Source organism: Malurus melanocephalus, unplaced genomic scaffold (assembly GCF_030028575.1).
Source record: "Malurus melanocephalus ecotype Western Australia unplaced genomic scaffold, MMel_1.1 scaffold_465, whole genome shotgun sequence".
Lineage (NCBI taxonomy): Eukaryota > Metazoa > Chordata > Aves > Passeriformes > Maluridae > Malurus > Malurus melanocephalus.
In genome coordinates this window covers 381,054-402,040 of record NW_026623697.1, presented here as the reverse complement: position 1 = coordinate 402,040, position 20,987 = coordinate 381,054, and the positions used below count along the sequence as shown (strand labels likewise).

General features: G+C 49.6%; 1 protein-coding gene across 1 annotated transcript in view; it reads left to right on the top strand.

Moving 5' to 3' along the window:
* Window positions 1-19,705, top strand: part of LOC130582132 (syntaxin-binding protein 4-like) — a 38,041-nt gene extending 18,336 nt beyond the window's left edge. The window contains exons 6-22 of the mRNA XM_057380667.1: window positions 184-269; window positions 972-1,092; window positions 3,502-3,643; window positions 3,831-3,937; window positions 4,723-4,876; window positions 6,425-6,497; window positions 9,373-9,470; window positions 11,109-11,205; window positions 13,172-13,299; window positions 13,780-13,872; window positions 14,365-14,430; window positions 14,520-14,708; window positions 15,170-15,286; window positions 16,418-16,467; window positions 17,307-17,434; window positions 18,703-18,760; window positions 19,523-19,705. Coding sequence (XP_057236650.1) covers window positions 184-269; window positions 972-1,092; window positions 3,502-3,643; window positions 3,831-3,937; window positions 4,723-4,876; window positions 6,425-6,497; window positions 9,373-9,470; window positions 11,109-11,205; window positions 13,172-13,299; window positions 13,780-13,872; window positions 14,365-14,430; window positions 14,520-14,708; window positions 15,170-15,286; window positions 16,418-16,467; window positions 17,307-17,434; window positions 18,703-18,760; window positions 19,523-19,625 — 1,810 coding nt within the window. The 3' untranslated portion in view covers window positions 19,626-19,705. The remainder of the gene's footprint in view (window positions 1-183; window positions 270-971; window positions 1,093-3,501; window positions 3,644-3,830; window positions 3,938-4,722; window positions 4,877-6,424; window positions 6,498-9,372; window positions 9,471-11,108; window positions 11,206-13,171; window positions 13,300-13,779; window positions 13,873-14,364; window positions 14,431-14,519; window positions 14,709-15,169; window positions 15,287-16,417; window positions 16,468-17,306; window positions 17,435-18,702; window positions 18,761-19,522) is intronic.
* Window positions 19,706-20,987: the final 1,282 nt, after the last annotated feature.

Below are 20,987 nucleotides of genomic sequence, written 5' to 3'. Positions count from 1 at the left end.
AAAACCAGGGTGTTCCCCTTGTGCATGAGGAAGCTCCGTGTGCTCCCCACAGCTGGAGGGCAGCAGCTCTGTCTGCTCTCTGCAGCCTGGGTACCAAGGCACTGCCATCAGAGGCAYCATTCCATAGGATCAAGAGGGGGGAGTCCTGAGCAGCAGCTGACTGCACCATGGGTTTGTTTGCAGGAGAGAGTTCTCTGAGCTGCTGGAGAAGTTTGGTTCCCAGAGCAACACRGGCTCGGCACGGAGCTCGCCCATCCTGCACGGCAGCAGTGAGTAGCTCAGCAGTCTTTGGGGGGAACTGAAAGCCCCTCTCTCTGCAGAGGGAGTTTCCTTTATCCCAGTGTCATTCTGGAGGAGCTGTGGTTGGATTTGGGCTGGTTTTGGGGTGGAGGTTTGATGGAAGCTTGTCCTTATTGCAGGCATTTGGTGTATGCTCAGAGCATGGGCAGGGCTGCCACGGGCTGATCAAGGGAGACTTGAGTTGGGGTCRTAAGCACTCCCCAGATCCCCAGACTCTGCCTAACTGATGTGCTGGACAGGTGACCCCATCAGTATGTGCAGCTGTGGCTTTTTGCACTGGATTTCAAGGCTTTTTAGCAATAATTCATGCAAAGATCATTATTTTTCATTTGCAAATGGGAGATGTTYAATGAGGTGCACCTAAGCCAGGTGCCAGGACACAAAGCCATGTGTGCCCAGGGAAGGAAGCCATCCCTCTGGCTTTGCATCCCACCAGAGAGCTGCCAGCCTATCCCCGATGGCAGAGTTATATAGGGTTGGCAGAGGGGTGACAGTCCTGTGCTGGAATTGTGCCAAGGAGGCGGAATGRTTCCTCTCCCTCAGCCCTGTCCTGATGTCTTTAACCACCATGAGRCTTTCTCAAAWATCTGGGAGTACAGYGGCAGAGTGGGGTGGGAGGGTGACRCTGKKGTGTTTRTGTGCCCTGGGCTGACTCTGACTYTGCTGCTCAGGTCGATACCTGGAGAGCACCTCCTCGGGCTCMTCSTCMCGCTCGCAGAGCCCGCTGCTGCTGAGCCCTGCAAACTCACACGGCCCCTTCATCGGGAACCCGGCACACGCCCCTCACGCACAGTACGTACAGATTCCCCCAGCCTGGCCTGGGGTCATCAGAACACCACCCAATGTCTGAGGGATCCACCCTGGCAGTCATTCCAGTGCTTGGAGAACAGCTTTGTGCGTCCTTAAGTCCTCTGTCCTGTTCTGTCACCACAATTCAGACCGCCACCGAATATTTGGGGTGCTGTAGTGGCATCTTGGCTGCTCCTGGGGAGCTTGTTCCCAAGGGGTGAAAAGCTTCCCAGYTGAGGCACTCAGCATGTCTGCACCGTGGTTACCCACACAGCAGCTCCTCTTCCTCCCCTCCAAACCCAGGGAGAGGCCGTGGTTTACAGCCAGCTGAGAGGACTCTGCCCATCACCTTTAGCAAGCATGAGCAGAGTGTTTCTGCAAGGCCAGTGCAGCTTTCAGGAGGTGTTTTGGGAGCTTGTTTCCCATTGTCCTGCTCCTGGCACATTAACCCCATGCTCTAAGAGCACCTCTCCATGCAAACATTCCCCATGCCCTTTCCTTTGGGGTCAACAGCCTGCAGGCACCACATCTTTGGTGTGCAGAGCATCTCCTGGGGTGAGTTTTCATGTGGTCATCYGTCCCTCTCACATTCTGCAGGGTCAGAGGTTCGGACAGGCAGAGCTGGTTTTTCTGCAGTGTTGTCTCTGGGGCCCCTGTCCAGAGGGACAGCTCGGAGGGTGTTCACAGTCATGGAACAGGGACCATCTGTCCCCAGGGCTTCCCTCCTCTGYCAGCACAAACAAGCCAAGACGCTGGTAAAGAGAATCAGCCCTCACTGCAGAACCAGTAAATCCTCTTGCTAAAACCAGCTTATTACGGATTTGCAGAGGACAAATATTTGGCACCAGAGGTTTAAGCTGCTTGCATGGAGTGAGAGACCCACGCAGAGGAGAGACCAGATCATCTATTTGGCAGCTGCTTTGGACAAGCCATCCTTGCTGGGCTGTTAACCTGCTCCAGGCTGAGATGTAGAATCCAGAATGGGTTGGTTTGGATGGGACCTTAGAGATCATCTCATTCCAACCTCCCTGCCATGGAAAATGGGAATTTAGGCTAGAGGGGCCTGTCCTGGTGGCCTCCTTGCCATGCTGTGCCAAGTTCTGCTTGTCTCCACACCAGTGCCAAGCCCCAGTGGTCTTCCCCTGGAGTCACAGGCCAYAGAGTGTTGGTGGTCAGCTGAGAGATGTAATTTGGACCACGGGTCTTTCCATGTGGCTGCCACCCCTTCTGCTCACCACAGATTGTCCTCAGGCTTTGCCCTCTCATCCTGGTGTCACCCAAGGTCCTGCTACTCCACTGAGCAATCCCCCCCCCCACTGGGGGCTGGATAAGATGCAATCTCATCAGTCAATGTCTGAGATTTTGGGTTGAACAGAGCATTTTAATGCTGTATTTCATGGYATCATTTCCCTAAAATCATTCACTTTAAAGCAATATTTTTTTATAAGACTAAGGCACATGCACCCTTTCTACTTCCCACCAGGGAACATGGGGAGTCACATCCCTGCAGGGCACGGGATGCACAGCTGCTGTTGTGTCTTAAGTTATAACTTATAACAGAGGAGCCAGTGCAGCTGCTTTGGGCAGTGGCTGCTGTGGAAATAAACTGAAAAGGTGAAAAGCCAGCTGCACCCATCCCATTTGGAGGAAACAGCTCGCTGACCCTTAGACCCCAACAAATCTTTCCCCAAACCCCTCCTGTTGCAGTGCTGCCCACCAGAGCTTGGAAATCTGTGCTCCCACAACTCTGCCACTGCCAAACCTCCCTTCTGGCACAGAGCCACTGCTGTGGCAGRGCCTTGGTGGCCTGCAGCTCCTGGAGGAAAAGGCCCAGCCTGTTTGCTGCTCCTTTTCATCCTCMACTGGGTGAGCCACCTGCCACAGCAGTAACTCCCAGTGTGGTGAGTGCTGCTGTAAAGGATGCCCATTTTTTAGGGCATCTTGCAAGATTTTGGGTCCAAACCCTGRTTAAGACACACCCAGCTGTGTATCCTGAGCTTCACTTTGATGTTTGCTAAGAGCTGCTTGATMGTTGATTCATCTGTAAATTGCTGTCTGTGATTTAGCTGGATTCAAGCAACAACTGTGTCGATCCTTTGTGTGCTTTTGGCTATAAAAACCAGGAATGCCAAATATATCCTGGTTAAATGCTTAGTTCCWTAGTAGTAAATGAGTACTCCCCTAACTGGGATTAAGGGAACCAGTCACTTTCATGACACTGAGCAAACTGTGCCAAAGAACAGGAGCCCTCCCATCCCCTTTCCAAGGTGGGAGGAACAAAGTATGCAAAGAAAAGGTTGTGAGAAGGCAGAAGGATCATGCATGGAAAGAAATCRTGGCAGAGTTTGTTCAGGGACATGGGAAGATAACCCAGATCCCCTTGAGTCACCTGCTGACTTCTCTCCCTTGCAGCTACTCCATTGACTCAGGAATCCAGAGCATTTCTATAGCAAGCTGCTCYGGCTTGGGGCTGACCATCAGTGGTGGGACCAACAGGCCTGAYGGGCCCATGATTTATGTCCAAGAGCTTTTGCCAGATGGGGACTGCTACAAGGTAAGTGAGAGTGGAGACCCTGGGGGCTCTGCCATGAAGACCTCTCCAGGGGGTGTAGCTGCTCTGAAGCAGCTTTTCTAAGAAGAGGTGGATAATTGCATGGACTMATGAGGATTTGTGTTGCAGGAGAAGGCTTTGGGCAGAGATATCCCTTCCYAATGCTGTGTCTGTCTCTCTGTTTGTTTAGGATGGTCGGCTCCGACCTGGAGACCAACTCATTGCTATCAACAGAGATTCTCTGGTGGGCAGCACACATGAAGAGGCCAGAAAAATAATTGAAAAAGCCAAATTCAGGTAGGCACAGAACCTATYTCCTGTCATCATCAGGGGCTGTTGAGTCTTAGCAGAACCCTTCATGTCATACCAAGGTTTGGCTTCAAAGCATTATTAATCTCAAAATGATGCTTTAGGATGGTCCTGACAGGTGGTCACATATGGAAATTCTGAACGTGTGGATCATCCTGGGATCTAACCCAGTCCTTCCCAATGTTTYGAACCTCATGACTGTCTCCTGTCACTGCCCAGCTGAGCTCTGCAACAGAAGTGAAGTGAAAAGCAGCAGAAAAAAGGAGATTTGGGAGAGACTTTATGGATCTGTACAGGAGGGTGGAGCCAGGAGGGGGTTGGGCTTTTCTCCCAAGTAACAAGGGAGAGGACAAGAGGAAACAGCCCTCAGTTGTGCCAAAGGATATTTAGATTGCATATCAGGAAAGATCTCTTCATGGAAAGGGTTGTAAAGCYCTTGGCACAGGCTSCCCAGGGCAGTGGTGGAATCACCGTTCCTAGAAGTGTTCAAAAACCATGGAGATATTTGGGACATGGTTTAGTGGTAGCCTTGGCAGTGTTGGATTAATGACTGGACTCGATGATTTTAGGGATCTTTCCCAACTTTAAGCATTCCATGATTCCATGATTCCATGATTCAATTGAACACAGCTGGTGGAGATCCAGCTGCACTGCCGCAGGCTACCCAGGCTTAGGTGAGCTTATCCTGGAGACAGAACCACAAGCATGGACGCTGGGCAAATCTGTGCCTTTTGTTTTGTTAGTAAGTGTTGTGTGTTTGCTGTTTGTTGAAGACACGAGGGAAGCACAGAAGTGGCCTTTATTCCTGGGAGGGGACGCTTACATCCCGGCCTGTCCGTTCACAACAACATCCCATCCCCWCCCCTGAAGGCTGTGGGAAATGGCCTGAGCTCCTGCAGGCTGAAGGTCCACGTCAGGTCCCCAGAGGTAGGTGGGAGTTCATCTCTAACAGACATCAATCCTGGGATCTTTCTTAGATCAGAGAACTCTTSTGTAAGGATTCCCTGGGAATACTTCTGGAAGTCCAATGGAAAGTCTGTATTGTTGATGTAYTTACCTACAGGCAGATGTTTTAAATCTGAAATCATTTCTTCTCTCTGAGAAGAGATGGATCTGTGGAGGTAATGACAGGAGTTTCATCTCCAGGGCCTGCATTCAGACCTGTTTCAGGAGTCTCAGGTTTCYAAAATAACAAAGCCMTTCTGTGGATAGCACTCTGCATCTCATTCAGCACCAGTCATAGGGCTGGAAGGGATCTCTAGAGTCAGTCTGATCTCGGCTCCTACCCAAAGGCAGCAGCAACTCTTTATTCTTGGAGCCCTGTGATGAGGATGAATCCCCAGCATTCTGCACAGCCCGGTCCTGCTCCTGACTCCTCTAATGATAAGCCAGGCTCATTCCTCCTGCAAAGCCAAGCTCCACACTGTGCTTGCAGAGAAGTGCTTGAGCTGTGAATGGCTGGATAGGGTTTATCCCCCCAACCCTCAGGGGTCTGCAGCTGCATTCTGTGCCTTTGTCTCTCCCCTCCTGGGCTAGTGCTGTGCTGACTGTCCCTTCTGCTCTCTTCCACATGAATTTCCTTCAAAAGGGRCCGGCTGGATGTTCCTTTCATACAAGACCATTCACAAAACATTTTTTCTAGCCAACTGSGGACATGGACTTGCATGAATGTCACACAGGTGTTGCCTTAGGGTGCCCCAGGCTAGAGATGTGCCATGGAAAGGTAGCAGAGCCCCTGGAGTGCTGTGGCTGAGTGCTGTGGTTAAACCCCTCACCCCCAGGTTGAATGTGCTGTGCACTTGTATGAAACCACACAATTGGCTAGACTGAAGTGTCTCCTTTCCTCACTGTTGCTGAAGGATGGAACTTCTAATGGTGTCAGGGCTCCCATGCCAGGCAGAGTGCCCAGGCAGCCGTGCTGCCTGTCTGTACATCCTCTCACCAGCCCTGTGCCCCTCTTGGCACCCAAGTCCCCAGCTGTGCCAGATCTGTTTCGGTGGCGCTCCCCATACTTCCCCTCTGATTGTTTTTCCCTCTCCCTTGTGCTTTCAGYCATGACAGAGCACTTGAGAAAGGATGTGAACTGATCTCGGCTTCCTGCCATGCTCACTGGGATAATGATGGGTTTGGGGTGAATGTTATACCTGCCTGTGGTCAGACTCGRTACCTCCCTGCTGGGTCGGATGCAGAGCTTCAGGGAGAACCTCTGTGGGGACACCAGGCAAGGTCAAACCCAGCCTCAGCTCTCAAGCACAGTTAAGGACAGAGTCACCTCTTTGTGACCAGAGATTTTGAGGTGGCTCAGCCTGTGCCTGGTGCTTCCAGAGAAACCCCTGGAATCTCTTYAGATCCATCTGCATAAGAGGTGTATGTGGTGCCCTCACAGCTCTCTCGTGAACTCCTCTGTCTTCTGCTTGTTATTTACACCAAYAGATTCTTAGCTACTCTCTGTGCCATCTTGTCTCGTTTTTCTAGAATAGACGTGAAAATCCTTTTCCTGTGCCTTCTTTGTCACCAGACATTTGCCCGCCAGAGCTCACGGTCTCAGGTGAGTCCTGCTCAGCCCTTCTTGTGTGGGTGACAAACAGCTGTGGCTCCTTGGAGCTGAGAATGGTGAAATTATGGAATCACAGAATCACAGAATCAAAGAATCACAGAATGGTTTGGGTTGGAAGGGACCTTAAAGCCCATCCCATTCCACCCCTGCCATGGCAGGGACACCTTCCACTGTCCCAGGCTGCTCCAAGCCCTGTCCAGCCTGGCCGTGGACACTGCCAGGGATCCAGGGGCAGCCACAGCTTCTCTGGGCACCCTGTGCCAGGGCYTCCCCACCCTCCCAGGGAAGGATTCCCACCCAATATCCCATCTAACCTTGCCCTCTGGCAGTGTAAAACCATTCCCCTTGTCCTATCACCACATTTTTTTTTATCAGTGTTTATACTGCTGTAGTGGAATTTWATGGGGTGATAATGACACTCAGCCTGTTCAGAGAGAGGGCAGGCAGCAGCTCAGTTTACTCAAGGAGCAGTAATTATGTCCATGTTTGCCCATAGTAGCAAAATCCTTTACTAAGGCATTCAAAGACTGAGGTATTCACAGGAGATGAATTCCTCCCCGCTCAGTCTGTGAGTGATTTGCAGAAGTGGCTTTGCTGCCTCAGACTTGCAGCAGGCTCTCCACAGGCCACATTCCCTTCTGGTGGGACAARCAGCACAAAAGCAGTCAGGTAATGATAGTTGGGATGAACACAACAATCCTGGGCTCTGAACAGGCTTTAAGAAATGCCCTCAGTTGGCCAGATTGGGAAATGGCTGAGAGATGTGATTAAATCAGATATCTGTCTAAATCCAAGCTTCAGTTTTTGCCTTTTTTCCATGCTGTGKTTCCTCTCCATGGTCTGTGTCTCCTGAGCTCTGACCTTTTGTGGAGAGACCCACTGTTCATCCAATGGTATGGCAGCAATGGGGGTGAGCCTGAATCACCCTGCAGCTTCCTAAGTCCCTTAATAATATTGAGGAAACCTCAATAACCTCCAAGACCTAGACCCCAGGGAAACAACCTCCACCACGTTCCGTCATGTCCCTGAGATGTGAAGGTTACTCCTGCCCTGAGGGAAAGATGGGCTTTCCCAACAAATCCCAAGCAAGCACTGCCCACCACTGCTGCAGTCCCAAATCCAACAGCCCTCCCTTCCCTGAGACATTGGCCCTGCTTCCAAATCCCTGTGCATTGCCRTAATTCCCCTCTGGAAGGCCAAGAGCAAGCACTGGTGGCAAATTGTGTTCAGTCCATATCTGGGATCAGCAGGAGATGGARCATCTTCTCCCAGCGATGCTCAGCAGCTTCAGCTCTGCCTTTCACCTCCACTGCAGAGCCCTGGGACAGGGACATGCTCTGTCCTCCCTGCCCTGAGCACCCTGCAGATGCCAAGGTGGCTCTCGGGTTGCCACCACGGATAGCCAGTCCTGGTGATGGGGACAGAGCAATCCAGCAACAGCAGTGACCCAACTACAGCCTGACTTGGCTGGGGGATTTTATCACTCCAGGATTTTAATGTGGAATGCYGAGGAGGCTTTGTGTCAGTGTTGTYATCCATGGAAACAGAAGGGACAGCCASGCTGGGAGCCTGGGCCAGTCAGTGCCTCTCTCTGGGTGCCTGATGGATGCCCTGGATATCTCTGTGTCCAGARCTGACAGCAAAGCCACACGGAGCTAATCCTGATTAGCCACAGCTCCAAGGGTAACAGCTCTGCCCTTGAACTCGGAGAGGGAAGTGCTGGTGGCCGATCCAGCAAACCCATTTGTTCCCACTTGCTGCTTCCCAGCTGCTGGCCTCGGCAGAGCAGATGGATACCTGGATTAGGAGGATTATGCAGCACCTCTGCTGCTCCTTGCTGCCTTCTCCTGGCACCTGGGCTCTGTCCCAATGCTCAGAGGGTGCGGGGAGAAGTGCTCCRTGGATTCTGAGGGAGCTGTGTTACTCAACAAACAGAGCTTTCCATGATGTTAAAGGCAAAAGGAATTGTTTCCTGACCAAATCCTATGCACCAGAAGGAATTTTATCACCTGGGCTGATGGCTTGAGGGTGGGCAGGGCAGGCACAGCAACCCTGCTCCCTTCTGGAGACTGGYTGGGTTGGTCCTGAGCAGGTATCACCTTCTGCAGCCCTTTTCTCAGGGAATATCATGGTTCCTTCCTGGCAAGGGTTAATCATAATGGAAAAGGTGAGGTTCCCTCCAGGGATGGAGGGGCAGGGCTTGTGCTCTGGCCCTTTCCAGCTGTGCTGGCAGTGCTGAGCCAGCTGTTGGGAGCTGGATCCTCCAGCTCATGGCAGCTTTTCACCAGCACAGCAGCTGCTGCCTCTGCCCCTTTCTGCCTCTGTGGCTGCCTCACAATGCATGTGGCTCCTTCTACCCAAAACAACCTCCCTGACCAGCTGAGGGAAAAAGGGTTCAAGGCTTTTTGCAGTCTTGGAAAAGGAAAAATCTCAGAGTGGTGCTTTTCCACATCACTTTTAATTTGTCCCCATGTGTGCCATGATCTGTTTCAGTTTTGCTTAATCAGAGTAGACAAGAACCAGGCAGATTTTAATTTTTTTTTCTCACAGTTCACCATAACTCCAAAACTCTGTGAATGGAAATTTCCAAAGTGCTATTTTTGTAGTCCTTTGTCCCTGGATGAAACATCCCATTTTAAATCGTGCAGAAGCCCAGTTTCAGGAGGATTTGCCCCAGCATACAAACTTCCCAAGAGTGTCCTAGTTCAGCCTTCCAGAGTTGGTTTTAGTAAATCCTGGACTTTGATTTTCACCCTGCTGCACACACTTTATATTTCATGCAACAACAGGTATTAATTTTGCTTTGCAGACATCTCTTTCCTCTACCCAAATGTYCCTCTATTTACATTTATTTTTTATTTTTCAGCACCTGCTTCAGCTTCTAACTACAAAGCAGCWTCAGGCACCAAACCCAAAGTAGCACTGGATCCCCATATCCGGCTCAAGGATGGAAAACTGGAACTGGTAAGTGGCAGGGTCCTTCTCCCTAAAGCAGGGTCTCCTTCTCCTCCCTATGCAGGAAATAATCCATTCTTCAGTCGAATTTGCTGGAGGTTGAGCCCAGCCTCTGAAGGTAAAGAAAGAGGGTGAAACATCCTGGCTGTGTCCAAAGGGATGTTTAAATACATCTTAGCATATCTTCATTATTTCTCAGTGCTCCATGAAGCTCCAGAAGTCTCCTGGCAGCTGCACCTCCCCTGGACATCATGCCATTGACTCAGGCTGGGCTCCCCAAACTTTTTAGTGGTGCTGTTACTGCTGGGGTGACCTCAGGCAGCCTGGTGTGGGCGAGGGAAGGCTGAGATAGGAGATACCTCGCTGAGGAGCCATCCAGAACCGCTGGATTCTCCTATCGTTTTGTGGAAAACACTTCCATGGGCATGGAGCAGAGCTGCCCATTTGTTCACCGAGACCCTGATGAGGAGCAGAGTGGCCTGGGGGGCCATGTAGCAGTCTGGCACCTTGGGTTCTGCTGGCTTGTGAGGGGACAGAGCCCTTGGAGCGGGGCCGGGGTGGCCGCGGAGGCCCCGATGTGMCGAACTTGTGCTGCCACCCGACGGCAGCGCCGGCAGGAGCGGCTCTCCTGAGCCTGAGTCATTCTCCTAAAGCGGGATCCGGGATGGCACCGGCACAGCGATCTTCTCCTCACGGAGACAAAGCAGCTCCTCCCGGCTGGCAGGAGGGGACTCTTGGCTTCCCCTCTTTCAAAGCCTGTGTTAGGTGCGGCGGTGACGGGGTGCGGGGTGACACCGAGCCTCACCGAGATGTTTTTGGGGTGGCCAAGCCCGCCAACATCCCAAAGTCTGGGAGCCTGCAGCACTGCCTGGCACACGGGCGGTGGGCAGAGGAGCAGGAGGTGGGACTTGAATGGGACAGCAGGTGGATCCTGGGGACTCGCTGGTGATGGAAACGAGAGCGAGGATTCCCTGTCCGGGGAATTTGAGGGAGGTGCTGTGGGCAGGAGCTCYGTGTGCAGCCCGGCACAGGTGAACGCTCCAYTCGTGCTCTTTCCCAGAGTCTGCTGAGCTCGGCTTTGTCTTTTAAAAGCTTTCAGTGGCTGCTGCCAGAGGGGAAGTGGGGCTTGCACAGGTTTATCTGTTTCTGTGTGGTGCCCTGGGGTTGAACTGATAAATATCAGCAGAAGTCAGGGCATCAGGAGTAATGAAAGAGCAAAACTTGCAGTGGAGAAGCAACATGTTTGAATGTCGCCTCTCACCATGGGAAATATTCTGTTAATGGCTTTATCTTCCTGGTCCCAAGCACAATTCCTGGACAGCAAGAGAAAGAGGAAAGGCTGAGCTCTTCTCACCTGAGTGTTGCTAAAACCCCACTGACTTTTGACAAAAGTCCTGAAAGCTCATCAGAGCTGCAAATCTAATTGCAGACAAAATGTTCTTGGAGGGATGTGAACATATCCCTGCCTTCAGGAGCAGACATTTCTTTTCATGTGTAGGAAAGGGGAGACTGGAAATGCAATCCAAGCCTGCTCCTTTGGGAGATGCTGCCTGGAGAAACCCAGCACCAAATGTCATCCCCGCACTCATCCCAAAGAGTTGCTTTTCCAGTATTTTCCTTGTTAAAGACTCCTTGTTTCTGCTCCAGGTTCTGCAGTATCTTGGTCTGGATGTGACGGAGGAGAAGAAGAGGCAGCTCCGGCAGAGCCTGACCACRGACTCGCAGGGGACGGTGGCCTATGGAGGTGAGAGGGGCTCTGCCCATGGGGGCTCTGTCATTTCTGTGCAGCTTCATTGGCAGCTAAAAGAGGAAAGAAGTGGTGAGACACCTGCCTAGGTAGTGATGGAGCCTCAAAAGAGATCAGGAAAATTGCAAACACAAAAGAAGGCATTCTGTAGAATCCTGGAATYCTGGAATGGCTTGGAATGGGAGGGACCTCAAAGCCCATCTCATTCCATCAGACAGCTTCCACTGTCCCAGGCTGCTCCAAGCCCTGTCCAGCCTGGCCTTGGACACTTCCAGGGATCCAGGGGCAGCCACRGCTTTCTGTGAAAACCTGTGCCAAGGCCTCACTGCCCTCACAGGGAAGAATTTCTTCCCAATATCCAATCTAAAYMTRTTCTCTGTCAGTTTAAGGCCATTCCCATTGTCCCATCATAGGGAAAATCAAACTAAAAGAAGGTTGGTGCAAAGGCTCACTTTTTTCAATATACTGGTGTTCCTAGCAGGAACTGGCCAGAGGAGACACAGAAAATAAAAGCCAGTCCTGCTTTCTGTGGCCTTCCAGAGCATGTCTGGCCCGCAGGGTTTGTTCCCCAGAAGGTTTTTAACAAAAATCCAAAGCCACCAGCAATGTCCCCACCAGACAGAACAGACACAAGGGATCGGGGATCCCTATTTTGTGCAGAATGAGGGGTGGGACACATGGCCCTCTCCTGTGAGTGACAGGTGTTGTAGTTTGTGGCAACAGAAATAAGGATGTTTGGGGGTATTTAGMAAATATGCTGGCAGTGAAGAGGCTGAGCACCTGCCAAGGGACCTGGACAGGCTTTGAGGTGGAACTGGGTGAAACTCATACAGCACAACAAGGCCAGGGTTCTGCACCTGGGTCAGGGCAATCTCAAGCACAAATCCAGGCTGGGCAGAGAAGGGATGGAGAGAAGCCATAGGAGAAGGACTTGGGGTGTTGGTGGGTGAGAGGCTGGATTTGTCCCAGCCATGAGTACCCAGAACCCCCCCTGTGCTGGGCTGAGCCCCCAGCATGGGCAGCAGGGGAGGGGAGGATTCTACCCCTCTGCCCCTCAGGTGAGACCCCACCTGCAGAGCTGTTTCCAGCCTGGGGAGACCTTAAAAGCCCTCCCAATGCCTAAAGGAGCTCCAAGAGAGCTGGAGAGGGACTTGGGACAAGGGATGCAAGGACAGGACACAGGGAATGGCTTCCCACTGCCAGGGAGCAGGGATGGATGGGATATTGGGAAGGAATTGTTCCCTGGGAGGGTGGGGAGGCCCTGGCACAGGGTGCCCAGAGAAGCTGTGGCTGCCCCTGGATCCCTGGCAGTGCCCAAGGCCAGGTTGGACAGAGCCTGGAGCAACCTGGAACAGTGGAAGGTGTCCCTGCAAGGGATGGAATGAGATCATCTTTTTGGTCTCTTTGTGCCCAAACCATTCCATGATTCTGTGACTATGGAGGCTCTGGGACCCTGGTGCCACCTCCCTRATGGTTCCCATCTGTCCCACGCAGCCCCTTCTGCTGTGCTCTCCTTCATGYCTGAAAGCCAAATGAATCTGGATTTTCAGACCTGTCAACTTAGCACCTTTTCTGAGTGTTGAATCACTGCGTTCTCTTTTTGTTTACATCAGCAATATGAGAAATGGCAGCAGGTGCCTTTTGGTGGGGAAATGTGGGTTTGGCTGAAAATTTCAAAACTTTCAGAAGTGCAATCATGAAAACTCCCCTGTGAAAATATCTGGGGTTTTCTGGGTTTTAAAAGTGTAGTTTTTTTTTCAGTTGGATAAGAAACAAAGGTCTAATAAAGATTGTCAGCAACTCGCTTAATCTTGATGGGATTGCTGAGGAGTGTTAGASAAGTGTGTCTGGTATCTCTAAGCCCTGCTTGGCATCAGCGGATGGCCCCAAAATCAGTGGCATTTTCTCATAGCACACATCACTTTTCTCTTTTAGCCTGCTGAAAACTGATTGTTTCTCACAGATGTTCTCCAAGCACTCAGGGATCTGATGCAGGAGGAGCTGGATGAGGCTGGTCTGGATTGCAGCTCCATGCTCTTCACTCAGCACGAAGTGGCAAATTTGCTGGATACATCAGCTTTTCACTCCCCGGTCAGTCACCCCAAAGCTCCTCTACATTGAATCCGTGGATCTTCCATGTGAAATCCATGGAATTCTGTGATGGGAAAAGCTAAATTACCATTTTCTGTTTGTTCTASAGTTAGAAAGACAAGGCAGAACTATTCATTAATCATTTTGATTATAGAAAATTCTAGAAAAGAGCTCAAACTTCTTGTTTTTAATAAAAAAAWAATAYMTAYKGGATAATATGAGGAAGCAGTCTGGCAGTTATGCAGAAGGAAAAAATAGCCATAATTAATCAATTTTAACTAATTACATTTGGTTCACATAATGAAAGTTCACTGTAGCTTCAGCAATGATGGGGATCAGAGAGTGAAATTCTGTGGGGCAAAAAGAATCATCCTGGAGCTGAATTTTTAACGTGCCTTTTGATCTGTTGCACAAAAATGCTGACTCCTTTTTGAGGTGGTTTTGATTCGATGTGTGATGGGCCTGTCCCTCTCCTTGCAGACCTTTGACTCCCTCAACTGCAATGGCAATGAGGACCTGGAGCAGCTGCAGCTGGAGATGACGGATCTGAGGCACGAAGTCCGAAGGCTAAAGGTGGAGCCTCCCCTTGAAGCAGATTTCCTGGCTGGGGCTTTCTGCTGTAGCTCTAAATAGGGGTAATRGGGGTGGCCTGTCCCTCTACAGAAGTCCCCAGTTTGCATTCTGTTCATTCCTCGTCACACAGGAGCCTCTCACCCTCCACTCTCCTTAATTGCTTCTTTCTCACTCTCAGCCTCAAAGGAAAACTTCTYTGTACCCAAAGCATGCAAACCCTTCTCAGCAGGGAGGTAATATATTTAAAAAGCAGGTCTCATTCAGAATTCCAGTCTGTGATTAACAGAAGAACCACCTGTCCTCTCAGCCTCACCTGGCCGGCAGCACCATGGCTGTGTCCAGGTGGAATTCTGCAGATCACAGCCTTAACAGCCCTCTCTGTAGGGAGGAGAATGCACAAACTTCTGTAAAATAATATTCTGGTAGGCAGGGGCATTCTAGAGAATGTCCTATTGTTTGTTGCGTCTAATCGGGTGAAAATATTTCCCGTAGTCTCTCCTGAAAGAGGTGGAGAACAGCAAGAAGTCGATGGAGGATGAGCTTCAGAGACTGAACCAGGTTAGTGAAGGGATTTCTGGGGCACTTGGGATGGGTTTGGAAGCTGAGGGGAATGGGCTGTGCTCACCAGGAGCTGTGGGTACTTGCAGAAAGCACTGGGGTTCCTGTCAGAGAACCGGACGCTGCACAGCAAACTGCAGATGGCCGAGGTGGTGCAGAGACAGGCTCACAGCGCAGAGCAGGACTACGAGGAAGTGATCCACCTGCTGGAGGCTGAGATTGCAGAACTGAAGATGCAGCTGGCKGGGAAAAAAGCAAAACACGTCTCTGAAATAGAGGTAATGCAACCCCTCAGTCTGCAGAAAACTCACAACCCTCCAGAGCTGCCTTCTGTGGGTTCATAGGGTCACGGGATGCATTGGGTTGGGTTGGAAGGGGCCATAAAGCCCATCTCATTCCAACCCTCTGCTGTGGGCAGGGACACCTTCCACTAGACCAGGTTGTTCCAAGTCCTGTCCAACCTGGCCTTGGACACTTSCAGGGAAGAGGCAGCYACAACTAAGGCTCCCCTCCTTCATTTAARCAGGAGAAAATTAAATAGCACATAGATCATTTGTGTTGTGTGGCACCAAAKGGCCAGCATGGTCTCTGGGTCTGTGTCATAAATCACAGAATTTTCACAGTCCCTTCCCAAAGGACACTGCTTCTGTTTGTAGCAAATGTCACAAACTGTTGTTTCCAAAAGCCAAGGCTGGAGCATCACCACCACCTTTCTCCTCCTCCTGTGTCCCTGCCTCAGGAGGACATCCTGGAGCTGAAGAGGCAGCTGTCCCTGGCCGATAGCCAGCTACGAAAATCTGAAGTCTCACGGAAGCGCCTGGAGATCTGCAATAGGAAACTGCTCCTGTTTGTGCAGGTGAGGGGTGGAACTGCCCYGGTGCTGCAGCACCACCATAGCCCCTTACCTTCAGGGTGGTTTTGCAAGTCCAATCAACTTCCTGCTCCATAAGCAGGAGGGGATTTTTCCCTGTCTCACCATAAAAAGTCACGGTCTGCTGGTTAGGAGGAAGCRGGGAATGACCTCAGATCTCCTCATGCCCCGGGAGCAATGCAAACTCCGTGGTGCAGGTTTTGCTGGTGGTTCTGCTCCCCGTGGCTCCCCATGCTGAGGCTGCTTTGCTGTCAAAATCATCCATGTTTACCTTCCCTGGGTATAGCTGAGGGTTGCTAATCTATAAATAGGGATCTGAAGAGTGGGTTTGCTCTTCCAGGGCTTTTTTCCCCTCGGATTTCCTGCAAAATCTCACAGTTTAGTCTCTCAATTGGCCGTTTTTCCACTTCACTCCCTATATTGGGAATACCAGTATGTGWACTTGGTAAACTGGCTAGTATGGGAAGCACTACTCAGTGTGTCTGTTGTGGCTACCGGTGGCCTGTCCCAAGAACTCTTGAAATCAAGCAGAAACAGTGRAGCAGAAGGAAATGTAGATGCTGTGTCCTCTGTGGAAGAATTAAATGCCCCCAGAGCTTCAGCACTGTGTGCTGGAGCCTGTGCAGTTTGGGGTCAGACTTTGGAAATGGATCTCACTTGACCCCAGAGCCAAACATCACAGGATTTTGAGCACTGGAGCACAATATCTTCCTTTATTCTCCACCCCTCCATAGTGTTGGGGAAGTCATGAACCGTGCATGGTAAGGAGAGTTTACACGTGCTTGTCCAGCCAGGAACCAGGGGTTGCTGGCAGCAATGATCACTGAAGTGCAGCCTGCACAATTATTCCTTGGAAGAGGATTTTTRTGTTGCATTTCATGTATTTTAGCACCATATTAAAATGCAGAATTCAGATGTGTCTGTAGATTCATGAATGCTGACTGAGCTGCAAAAGGCCTTGAGATATTCGCTTCAAGGGCAATGAATAAGCAGAAGCTGATTACTGTCATATTAAATCTGATCATCAGGAAAAACCCATGGGGTTTGTTCTCAGGAATTATTCATTCCTACAAGTTTGAAATGTTTTTCTTTTTTCATCTTTTTTTTTCATGGCAGAATGTTCACAAGGTCCTGAGCACACATAGTCATTTACCAGATGAGAAAAGGTAGGAGATGGCTTCTGGGAATGGTGAACAGCAATACGAAATGTCCTTTTCTGACCTTTCTCAGGGGAAGGTGCTTCATATGTAACTTACCCAGAGTTTCTAAACATACCTTCACTTTGGAAGTGAAACCATGGGAGAAAGATGATCTGGAGGCTGCTGGGGGTTGGTGCTTAGGGGCTTTGGCCTCTGTTCAGGCTTTTTTTGGGAGTGAGTAGCTGAAACTCTGCTCTGRTTACGTTGCACTTGTCAGCAGAGACTCCAAGCAGGTTTTTCCAAAGCAGYAGAATTTTGATCCACCTGCTTTTCCAAACACAAACCAGGTTTTGGCTCCAGGACCACATCCTTTTTTATCAGCAGTTAGAGTAGATGGAGTGTAAACAAAGAGCTCACAAGACTCTCAGCTGCCTTAATGAAATAGAGCTCAGGCTTCTGAACTCCCCTCCAACCTTAACCTATCTCCCATCACTTGGGAATAAATGTATCATGACTCTATGTGTGTTTTTAACAGCTTAAATAATTGAAAAGTCACAATCCCATCGATTATGACCCTTAAAAAATCTGGGTTTTAGGAGGGATGGAAAACAGTTTTTAAGATTCCAAGTTGGTTATTTCTAATATAATGAGGGGGAAATTTTGACAAATTCTGAAGAATACTTTGTCATTTGTCTGTAACAAAGCAATGCAAGTTTGTCTAGCAGACACTTGAATGCTGAGGGATGGAGATGCAACCCCCCCAAACACACAGAATTTATGTAGCACATCGTCCCTGAGAGGCTGGCCAGGATTGTCAATGACTGTTCTCTGATAGAAGTATTGATGGCACTTTCCATATTTATAAGCGTCAACCATGAAACAGAAGAGGATAAAACAGATGCAGTCTCAGACACATCTCTTCCATCTTCAGATCTTGTTGACCTTTTGCTCTCAGAAGCTAGAGAACTGTTAGCGCCAATCCTCTCCAAGGACGGTAAGCACTAAATTAACCAGAGAAACCTGAACCCCAGCAAGTCTCAGGGATGTCTGTCAGTGTTGCTGACAGTTTCCAGCACCTTCCATATTTTTCCATACCAGTTAAGCCTCTTTGATTCTCTCATGCTCACTGAGATGTAATTGCYCGCCCTATATCCCTGTGACTCATCTTTGAATCTGCAATGCAGACTCACAGGGTATGGAGTCAAAGACTTGTGCCCAGGGCCAGAGAAAAGGTGTTTATCCAGGGAAAAAACCCTAACAGGCAGTAGGATGATTTCACAGAATCACAAAAATGCTGGTTGAAAGGGACTGCTGGAGATCAGATCTTCTGCTCCAGGCAGGACCATTCCAGTAGATGGGATCTGCAGTGGCTTTAGCCAGCTTGAGGTGTTCAGCCTCCCAGGATGGAGATCCCTCCCTGTTCTGTGACAAAGATCTTCCCAGCAGCCAGCCTGAGCTCCCTCAGGGGCAGYCTGTGGCCACTGCCCCCAGTTACACTGGCTGCCCTGCTTAGAACAGCTTGGCTCCAGCATCTTTTAATTGCCRCTGACATAGGAGTGGGTGCTGTGTAGTTGCCTCTCAGCCTCCTTTTTGCCAGGCTAAAMCAGCCCAGCTCCCTCAGCCCTCTCCAGCCTCTCCTTGCAGGCCTGGGGCTCCCCTTGCTGGACCCTGTCCAGTTTCCCAATAGTTCTAAACCCAGGATCCAAACTTTCCTTACACCATCCAGGTACAACTGAGTGATGCTGAGCAGGAGGGAACAGTCARCACCCCATTTCCTTGGAGTACAAACCAGCCATGCTCCCTTCTCTTCACATGCCTGTGAGAAAATCAAAGAACAGGCACCCAGCTCCATGGCAGTCTGGATTAACTTTTGCAGTCTGGGGCTCTGAGCTGCTYCATGAGCCATAAACATTCCTTGGCAGTGATTTTTGACCCTGTTTGTCTCTTCCCACACAAAATGAGTGTCTCATCTCCTCTGTGCCACATCCAGGTGAATGCACAGCCCCAAACAGGTGCCCAGTCCTTCCTCTTTGATCCTATTCACCAACCCAACATGGCCATGGCCCAGCACTGGCTTTGTCTCAAAGCACAAGACACAAAGGAAATAATTGCAGCCTTTCAGGAGCACCTCTGATTTATGAGCRTTGTCAGCATTTTCTGATTTCCTGCCCCATTTAAATGTGCATTATCATAATGCAGCAGTACTGCTTGCATTGGGCATGTTCTCTCCACTAACACTTGGCTCTGTGCTTCCATCTGCAGCTCTGCCATGGGACAGGGACCAGTGCCTGCCTGCTGAAGGAATCCCAAATTACAAGGAGTAGGTGTCAAAATTGCCATGGTCTGTAATTTGGACAGCACACATACTAAAAATTCCTGTTTGCTTTGTTAGAAATTTTTAACTGAAACTGTTGCTTCACAACTTTTGATCAGGCACTCTAGGAGAGGCCTCCAGATGGCCATGACAGAGAAATACTGTGAAATTCCTAGACAGCAAGAGACATCCCACCTTGCACAGTGTGAATTCCTCGATTTCTCTTTTGCTTTGTAAAATGCTGGCTTTCCTTCAGACCAGATGGGAATTTGTGGTTCTGTGGCTTGTCTAGCTGGCATTTTTATMGTGAGCTCTGTGCAAGGGAAAAAGCATCACTGAACGTGTTAATCTTCTGTGTTGTGGTATCGAGATGCTGCGAAGCCGCAGACAAGGAGAGCAGGATGACATGGCTTTGTTTGTACCTTGAATTCTTAAATTTTCCTGAAAATAAATGGTTTATATTTAATAGAGCCATTTCCTAAAGTTATCTGAAAGGGCACTTTGAGACCTAAATATCTCCTACCACTTTCTTAGCTTAACTCGACCTGAAGATCTGCCAGCACCATTTTTTGTTTAGGTACAAAGTACCCATTTGCAAACAATAATTTCAAGGTTATGAAAAACATTTTCAGACAAAACTGGCASCCACCACAGTCTAACCAGGCAAGAGCTGTAGCTTCCTCTCCTTTCCTAAATAAACACTGCTGTCTTCACATTACCCTCTGTGTCCTTCTCCCCCACCACATAAGCTGTATTTCTCCTTTTCAGCCACCTTCATCAGAAGACCACGTGGCCCCCTCCTGCAGGCCAGACCAAGAGTGACCAACCACAGCCACCAAGCCCAACGGAACTGCCTAAGAAGCCAACATAAATATCCCATGACTTGGTGGTGCTCTGAACCATGACCATCCATCGCACAGGAGATGGGAAAGACACCCCAGCAAAAGCAGACTGAGAAGAAGTTTTCTGACACAAGTCTAATTCTTCCTAATTCTCCAAGACTTTTTCAGTAACCTCCCCTGCGCGTCTACCTCTGAGTTATTGTACAAGGCTTTTTGCTCACGGTTTTGCAGCTTTATAGGAAAAGCATTCTCAAGAGGCTACAGAGGCCTGGATTTCAGTGGCAGCCTTTTAGAGYTCGTGTTCTGGGTAGTAAGAGGAATATGAACCTACCCGAGGGACTCAGGGGTCTCCAACAGATCCCTTTTGGTATTTCAGATGAAAAACCAAAGTCTATTTAGTGACTGTAATCAAAGYAGCTTAATCTGTAGTATCCTAGCTGTCTTGGGTTAGGTACTTCTCTTTTTATTCTTTTTGTATAGCTGATMCCAGCTGCAGTGCTTGAAGTGGGAAGCAGCAGCTCAGGCAGTTGCTGGCCAGAGTGCAGGACAGCCAGCGGGATGCTCCAGTCACAACGTGGCACTGGACACTGAGCCCTCCCAGGAACGTGGGGCGGGACATAGCGGCCATAGTGAACATAGCTCAGTAAAGGTCCACGGTGTCACTGGGAAATGAGATCCACATGATGCAAGACTRAGCCAGCAATGAATGGGGAGCAGATCTGAGATGGGCAGAGGTCTGGAAAAATAAAATGATAACACTCCTGGCAAGGAGTTTGCTCTCTGGGTTCTGACTGCAGTTGCTGCGTTCAGCATCTCACAGACAAAGACACAGCCTGAGACCATTTTTCTTCCCTCTCATTTTGTCAGCTCCTAGGGAGATGTGTTGAGAAATTGTAGGAAAATGGGATGCAATCTGGYTTTTACAAATAATTTGTTAAGATTACTTGAAATCTTTGTGGGGGTTCAAAGCATGTGGATCCTTTCTAGGCTAAATTAAAGGCTTAGGAAAAATGATGACCCTCACCAGTATCTCCTGCACTCRAGGTACCACTGCTAAACTGCTAAACCAGCAACTGTGTGGTGAAGCATATCATATAAATATCCAGTCTGAAATTTTGGGGAWACTTAATTTCTTAGCTTGGGGTAAATTAAATCTTGGGAATGCATACCTCAGAATATAAATTAAAGGGCTTCTTTYAAAAGGAAACATAATCCTTTGGACTTCTCACAAGGAATATTCCCARGAAGGAGAAAATATTCATCTTGGCAGACCCTATGATTAATAGCTCATTCTCCAGTGCTCTCTGCTGTGATGGAATGATAGTAAATCCTGGTGATACCTGTGGGTTTGGCCCCTTGGCTTTGTTCTCATCTCCTGTGTTACACAGACA